Source organism: Tarenaya hassleriana, unplaced genomic scaffold (assembly GCF_000463585.1).
Source record: "Tarenaya hassleriana unplaced genomic scaffold, ASM46358v1 Cleome28, whole genome shotgun sequence".
In the NCBI taxonomy this organism is placed as follows: domain Eukaryota; kingdom Viridiplantae; phylum Streptophyta; class Magnoliopsida; order Brassicales; family Cleomaceae; genus Tarenaya; species Tarenaya hassleriana.
In genome coordinates, this window is record NW_010966021.1 from 635,060 (window position 1) to 642,488 (window position 7,429).

Here is a 7,429-nt window from a genome sequence, read left to right on the forward strand (position 1 = left end):
CCGGGCGGGAGGAGCCACGGCGGTGGAGACGGCGGTGTTTACGGAGGTTGTAGAGCTTTTGGCGGAGCCTTGACCGGCGGGACTCCTCCTTGTGCTCCGTGGAATTGCCGTTCCCCATATCTCTAGCAGGCGCCTGCAAATGGAGAATCAGAGAGGGAGGAAGAAGAAGAAGAAGACGACGACGAAGAAGATGGAGAAGGCGAGAGAGCAAAGGGTTCAAAGCCGAATAGACTGGCATCAACGTGATCGTGGTGGGTGGATTTTAATTATAACAAATAATTATGTAATTTACTGTTACGGGGAAGGTAGAGAGATGAATTAATAAATTGCAATGAGTTTGACAAGTAATTGGATCTAATGACATATAGAACTTATTTCATTATATGATATAGGAGGATCCAATTTAATGGTTTATGTAAATAAGAAGTTGATATGAAATATTAATGTCAGATACTAAGCTTGAAATGAATAATTATAATGCTGGTTTTGACGATTTGAATGCTTTTCTTGGGAGAGCTGTACTTCGTTGATTCTTTCTTTCCTTGTCGAATATTTCAGCAGCCTTGGTCCAAGTTATAACCATGGAATAAATAAAATATCAAATAATGAATTTTTTAATGCTGCATGGGAAACAAGAGAGAGACTCTCTCTCTCTCTCTCTCGTACACTACTATATGCATTTATATAACGTCGGATCAACCAAACAGAGACCATAAGCCGATATATAATGGGATTAAACTTAATTTTATTATGCATAAACTTAATTTTACGAGCGTATTTAATATTTTTATTCAAAATTTTACAAACTTTATAAAAAAAAATATTAATTAGATGAACGTGGGTATGTAACCCATATATAAACATGTGGGTCCGTCTATGGCTGTTGGTGCTCGAGGTGGGTGGGTCACGCTCGTCCGGTAAGGTAGACCGTATTCTTAAAAGACATAGTTAGGTTAAAATTTTAGTGGATTTTCGGAATATAAAAAATGTTTCGGTTATTTAATTCGAGTCTAATCATAATCTAAAATTCAAATTAAATAACGTTTTCCTTATGAATTATTAAATCCGAAATAAACTAGGCGAATTAACCGCAACTGAATACATCGTATACTCTATTGTTGCCCGTTAATGCGCATTATAGTAGATAAATTCATATAATAAATTTTATAACTTTGGTATTCAGTTAGAGTGAAATGGAATTTGGATAATTTACTATTACATCCGAATTAGATTTGGTCATTATTTGATTATAGTTTTATATAATTGAACCAAATTAGTTAAAATTAAATAATCCGTTTATAAAATTTCAAAATACGAAATAATCCAATCAAAATAAAAAATAAACCGAACCGAATCGATCTCACCTCTACCTCTAACCTCGAATTCGGGGATTTGTGGTTTTTCATTCGTGGACACAGGAAGGCGACGCGGCCCATGTTCCGTAACTGGCCCATGTATGGTGTATAGGATCGGCTGTGAACAGTCCACCGTAGGATCCAGTGGATTACGAGTCATCTACAACTATAACTGACACGTAACCTGTTAGTTTGTTCGTTAGTCATATTCGTTTTAGAGAGAGAAAGAGGCGATGCATATACATATTGGAGAGAGACGATACGATCATTTTATAGGAGAATAATCAATTATATAAAATTAAAAAGGAGAGAAATATGATCTAAAACAGAAAATTACACGTACAATTAATAACCTGTTACGCACGTTTTGGAGAGAGAAGCTGAATGTAGAGCCTGTTAACGTGTTTCCCTTTTCTGTACGGCAATCAACAGGGGAAGCCCAACATCGTCATCGTCTTCGCCGTCTTCTTCTTCCTCTCGCTCCGCATCAATACGTTCAGATCGTTGGAGTGTCGAGATCTCTGCTGGAAATTCAAATTTGTTCAGCATTTCCACCAGATTCTGATTCTAAAAAAATTGTCGAATCCATGGGATCGTTCCCAAACTTCCGCAAAGCCTATGGAGCTCTCAAGGATTCCACCACCGTTGGCCTCGCCAAGGTCAACAGCGAATTCAAGGTTCTATCCTGATGCCGTTTCCCTACTTTTGTGGATTTTGAATTCGGATTCCTCCTTTCTCCTGTGTGCGATTTGGATTCTGCGTATGATCGAAGATCATCGACAATGCATGTTTGGTTTTTCCAGTATTTCAAATTCTGCGTAGAATGCTTATTTGAATTCAATTGGTTTGTAGGATTTGGATGTTGCCGTCGTCAAGGCCACAAATCACGTGGAATGTCCTCCGAAAGAACGCCATGTCCGCAGTAAGCACTCTGTGCATATTTCAGTCAACCCTGCATTTGGTTCATACTCAACTGATTATTCGTTTCTGGTTGAAGAGACTTTGCGGTTTTCATATTGCAGAAATATTTTCAGCGGTATCTGAAGTACAACCACGAGCAGATGTAGCTTACTGCATTCACGCACTCTCCAAGAGATTGTCCAAGAGTCGAAACTGGATCGTGCGTTTCTCTTGAACGTATCTATGATTTCTTTACAAAAAAACGTTTATGCTTGGGACTAAATTGATCGAGTTCATACAGGTTGCCATCAAGGTGTTAATAGTGATTCACAGAACACTCAGAGAAGGTGATCCTACATTCAGAAAAGAGCTTCTGAACTATTCACACAGAGGACATTTACTCCGAATTTCTAACTTCAAAGACGATTCAAGCCCTCTAGGTTGAACACCCTCTATCCTATGGATTTGCCATAGCATTGTCGAAATATCTTGAGAATACTGACTTCTGTCTTGTCTTTTGATGAAGCCTGGGACTGCTCAGCGTGGGTTAGGACATACGCTCTCTTTCTAGAGGAGAGGCTTGAGTGTTATCGGGTCTTGAATTACGACATCGAGGCAGAGCTTTTGCAGAAGTCCTCGGGTGCATCCATGGTATGGTCCCAACTCTCATCATGAAAAAAAAAGTCTTAATTTAGTTTTCTGTATCGCAAACTGTAGCCAGAACCTGGCTTTAAATGCTTAGCAGACATATAGAACGCGGATGCTATCTGGTGAAGAAGTGCTAGATCAGTTACCTGCGTTACAACAGCTGCTTTTCCGGCTTGTCGGCTGTCAGGTGAAATCCTATGCAAACCCAGTTTCTCATTTAATGTTCTAAAAGGGGAAAATTTTTCTAATTTGCTTTCAGTTCTGCAGCCTGAAGGAGCAGCCTATAGCAACTATCTAATCCAATACGCACTCACGTTGGTGCTTAAAGAAAGCTTCAAAATATACTGTGCAATCAATGACGGTATAATTAATCTTGTAGACATGGTAATGATCTGTTAAAGTTCCCCTGTCTTCTTTTACATGGCCTTTTTTTTCCTACACTCAAATGCTGAACTGAAGTAAAGCGTATGTTTCTGAAGTTCTTCGAGATGTCAAAGCATGATGCAGTTAAAGCTCTCAATATATACAAAAGGGCTGGTCAACAGGTGAGATATTACTTCTTGTTCTTCCTCCGAATCTTCTCTTTATGCTCCAAACTTTTTTTGTGGTTTCCTCTTTGCGTTAGGCCGAAAATCTGGCCGAGTTCTATGAGTACTGCAAAGGGTTAGAGCTTGCGAGGAACTTTCAGTTTCCAATGTTGAGACAGGTACTTAACTCTACAATCGAGTTTTAAGTGCATACATTACGCGATATTGTAGCCTAACGGGTTATTATTCTCTAAACTACTCTCAGCCTCCTCCGTCTTTCCTCACGACAATGGAAGAGTACGTTAAAGAGGCTCCTCAAAGTGGTTACGTTCAGAAAACGCTGGTACTACATTGAAACCTCATCTCACATTTCGATCTAACATACTTGCTCTGTAACTTGTTCTGAATTAATCGGCTAGTTTTGGGAGGGGGAAGGGCTTACTCCTGGGAATTAACGTGTATACTGAAATATCTATCAGTAACGATTTTTTTTATCAACAGGAATACGTGGAAAAAGAGGAAGAGGAAGAAGAACAAGAAGAAGAACAACCTGCACAGCCCGAAGAAGAAGAAACTGAAAATAACGAAGACGGTAAGCCGCTAATAGAAGAAGAGGGGCCTGAAGAAGAAAAAGAAGAGAAAGAGGAAGAGACCAAACCGTCAAACTTGATAGACACGGATGACCTACTTGTAAGTTTGTCTTACTACACACACACTTTGTATGTTACCAATTTACCATCTCTTCTACCAACGCTGCAGAATAAATCCAGTGACCATCGTGGTCTATTCTCCTGCAGGGTCTGAGTGAAATAAACCCAAAAGCTGCAGAGATAGAGGAAAGTAATGCATTGGCTCTCGCAATATACCCACCGGGTAAAAGAAACCATTACCATTTCTCTCTCAATATTGTTTACTCCAATTTTCTCGCAAAAACTGCTCCAAGAAGCATGTTGAAACCAAGTTTCTGTGCGTGGGTCAGGTACCCGGATTTTTGGGTACCTATCTCGCCTTCTTCCTAACGGATTTCTGAGACAATACTTCATTCTCGGTCCGCCGGTTGAAATCGGGTACTCGCGGATACCTGAATTCGTAAAAATTTCAGAAATTTTGTTGACTTTGGTTGATGTGAGGGAGTATTGCTAATTTTACATTATCGTAAACTTACTTCCAAGTGAATATACTCCACGGGGTAACCGTCGTGGTTCGAAAAATCCGAATCAGAAGCAACGGTCCAAGTTCTTAGCCACACCGCACCCGTCATTGTTGGTAGTGGGTACGAGCATCCCAGCCACAAGACCGGGTAGCCGAAAAATCGGGTCTAGAACTTGCACCCAGCTCCACATATTACTAAACAACAATCTTGACTGTATTTCAACATAACCGCTCATTATTTTAGCAAATCTTTTACCGTTTCGTGAAAAAACGTTTCTTGCAGGACATGAGCCTTCAGGTCCGTCTAACAGTCTGAGCTTAGTAGAAACCGGAGGGAATGGATGGGAACTGGCACTGGTCACCCCTCAGGACAAAAACAGCAACAGAGTTCCTCGCCCTTCGGTTGAAACCAAACTTGTAAGTCCCCTCCAAACCCGAATCTCGCATTAAATGATGAGACAAACTTAATCAGGGAAGTGGTTTTTAAATAACAGGCAGGAGGATTCGACAAGCTTTTGTTAGAAAGTTTGTACGAGGACGAAGCAGCAAGGAGACAGATCCAACTAACCAACGCAGGGTACGGACATGCAGAAGAAGCTCTTATGAACCCCTTCGAGATGCAGAGAGATCCGTTCGCGATGTCGAACGGCATTTCACCTCCGACAAACGTTCAGATGGCTGCGTTGTCGCAGCAGCAGCAACAAATGACGATGATGCAACATCAGTATGCGTACAATTACCCTTCACATCATCAGTTCCCTAACACTTCAGATTCATCTCCTAATCCCTTCGGTGACCCTTTCCTTGCGCTTCAGCCTCCTCAACACCACGAAAGCAGTCGTCATCATATGCTTCTCTAGACTCTCTTTATATATATATATATATATTTCATTATTCGTTCTTTAATTGGATTGTTATTCAATCAGGGTTATATTGTTTATTCCTTTTCTTCTCTGTGACCCATTCATGCTTGTTTCGTTATTTGAATTGAGAATGTTTCTTGGAGATTCACCATAAGAGTCGTACTGGTCCGTTTTCATCCTGTCTCTAAATGGACAAGAAATAATGCCACCCAGAAATGGAAAACTGGTCGGATTTTAGATTTATCCAACTTTCACTTGTTACGTCCTTAAGAAAGATAGGGTCAGAAACCTTGTGAGACACGGAACCTACAAAATCTTGAAGAAAGTTGGTTTCTTGTATATGAAGAAACTGGATATTTTCTTCTCTTGCCTTAGAACATGTACAATTCCAAACACACACATACAAAAAAAAAATGTATCTCACAGAACAAAAAAAAGAAGAAGGATTCAACTCACAATTCTGACAGCATATCACTGAGTCTCCGCAACTCCCTGAGAGACTCCTCAGCTGTCAGCTGTCCGTTTCCAGACATGTTCTCCGCCGTTATCTGATCTCGCTGTTGTAAAACTGACTCCAACACCTAAACCCAATTAAAAAAAAAAAAAGAAAGAAAAGAAAACGGAGTGTGTCATACTTCCGTTTAAATAAATAGTAAGATTCATCTCTCATTGTTCCGCTACTTTTACCTTGATATGTTCAAGCATGGACAGCCCCATATTCTTGAGCGTCTCTCCTTTCCCCGTCGTTGAACAGAACGCCGAACCGGACGTCCCGTTTTCAGAACCTCTCAGTTTATTATCATTGGTCCCATTGCTTCCCTTTCTTCCAGAAGTTTCCTCACTAAAGGAATCGTTTCTTCCAAACCTCCAGAACCTCTGGAGTTTGCCAGATAGAAGCTTCCTTTCCCTGAAGAACACCGCCTCTGTTTTGTCTTTCAACTCGTTCTTGTCTTCACGTTCTTCAGAAACTGAAGGAGGCAAATCCACACGGTTGTTGTTACTGTTGCAACGGGAGAAACCCAATCCAATGCTGCTTTTATCAGACACGTTTTCATCGTAATCTGCACCCTTATCGAGGCTTGGTGTATCGGATATAACGGACAAACTTTCCACACTATCCACTTGATTGTTATTGTTATTGTTATCGTCATTGCTCGGGCTCGAAGACACGTGACCATCTGCTTCGGCTGCAGTGTTTTCTTCAGTGAGCCGTCGGGACAAATTGTCAAGCAAACTCCGCCTGACAGGCACCTTTTTCCCCTTCACAGTCTTCTCGGCCGATGAAGGGTCGGATTCTGTCCTAGAAAGCCTCAGCTTCACTCTTTCCGACCAACTCTTCTTCCCCGTTTTCTGCCTCCAAGACGAGTTTTGTCTCTCTTCTTCTTCTTCAGCATTGTTCAGAACTCTCCACTTCTCCTCCCAGTAGCTCTCTCGTACCGTCCTTACAGGTGAACCGAGAGAGATTGAATCAAGCGATAAGCTGTGGCCTCTCATATAGGCCGGTTTTCTCGGATTATGAGACCCTTTTGGAAGAAAATCATGCGGGGTGTTGACTTCCGGAGCCAGAGCCTGTAAAGACTTGGCCTTTTCAATGATTTTCCTCAGATCGACGTCCTCCGGGAAATTCAACAGTCTCTGGAGAGAAGAAGTAGCGTTTTCAGTTGCCAGCAGAGACGATCTTAGATAGAGCATCATGGAAACCGCAATTCCTGCAATCAGAGCTCCCCGACGAGATTTAAGGATCCTGAATCCATATGCATGATCTGCTTCTACGGATCTCTCTTCTTCAAAATTCTCTGCAGAGAATATCTCGTCCCACACTATCAAGAGATTACCTAGCGAAAACTCTCGCCCGAACAGAACCCTTAGCCACCGGAGTGCAAAGTACTGTGGCTCGGCACCAAGTTCGACAAGATGACTATACAGAGAAGAATCGACAAGAGACAGCAGATGATACAATGCAGCAGATGCTTCGATTACAGGA

General features: G+C 41.4%; 3 protein-coding genes and 1 long non-coding RNA gene across 6 annotated transcripts in view; 1 reads left to right on the top strand and 3 right to left on the bottom strand.

Annotated features, from left to right (window-relative positions):
- LOC104817775 (phosphatidylserine decarboxylase proenzyme 3) overlaps positions 1–369 on the bottom strand; it is a 6,017-nt gene extending 5,648 nt beyond the window's left edge. Inside the window, exon 1 of one of the 2 annotated variants that reach the window (XM_010547085.2) lies at positions 18–369. In XM_010547085.2, the coding sequence (XP_010545387.2) occupies positions 18–238 (221 nt within the window). In that variant the 5' untranslated portion in view covers positions 239–369. Of the gene's footprint in view, positions 1–11 lie in introns of both variants that reach the window. The other variant, XM_019203029.1, reaches the window with a different exon arrangement.
- Positions 370–1,718: 1,349 nt separating this feature from the next.
- Positions 1,719–5,522, top strand: LOC104817777 (putative clathrin assembly protein At5g57200). 2 transcript variants are annotated; one of them, XM_010547087.2, is made up of 14 exons: positions 1,719–2,032; positions 2,208–2,277; positions 2,378–2,475; positions 2,557–2,695; positions 2,782–2,906; positions 2,998–3,090; positions 3,171–3,287; positions 3,383–3,448; positions 3,529–3,609; positions 3,696–3,773; positions 3,932–4,120; positions 4,228–4,303; positions 4,866–4,999; positions 5,077–5,522. In XM_010547087.2, exons 1-14 carry the CDS (start codon positions 1,943–1,945, stop codon positions 5,440–5,442), a joined length of 1,722 nt encoding a protein of 573 aa, XP_010545389.1. In that variant the 5' UTR covers positions 1,719–1,942; the 3' UTR covers positions 5,443–5,522. The 2 variants fall into 2 exon arrangements, with proteins under 2 accessions (XP_010545389.1, XP_010545391.1); XM_010547089.2 differs by having other exon boundaries at positions 3,001–3,090.
- LOC104817776 lies at positions 4,310–4,927 on the bottom strand. The gene is made up of 3 exons (XR_772567.1): positions 4,839–4,927; positions 4,596–4,748; positions 4,310–4,511 (listed from the first exon to the last, which is right to left on the bottom strand). It is a non-coding gene; the product is annotated as an uncharacterized LOC104817776 (long non-coding RNA).
- A 239-nt stretch (positions 5,523–5,761) lies between the features above and the next one.
- The window catches only part of LOC104817780 (TBC1 domain family member 5 homolog B), a 3,667-nt gene continuing 1,999 nt past the window's right edge, over positions 5,762–7,429 (bottom strand). The window contains exons 5-6 of the mRNA XM_010547095.1: positions 6,133–7,429; positions 5,762–6,026 (exon numbers count right to left, since the gene is read on the bottom strand). The exon at positions 6,133–7,429 is cut by the window's right edge and continues 1 nt beyond it. Coding sequence (XP_010545397.1) covers positions 5,898–6,026; positions 6,133–7,429 — 1,426 coding nt within the window. The 3' untranslated portion in view covers positions 5,762–5,897. The remainder of the gene's footprint in view (positions 6,027–6,132) is intronic.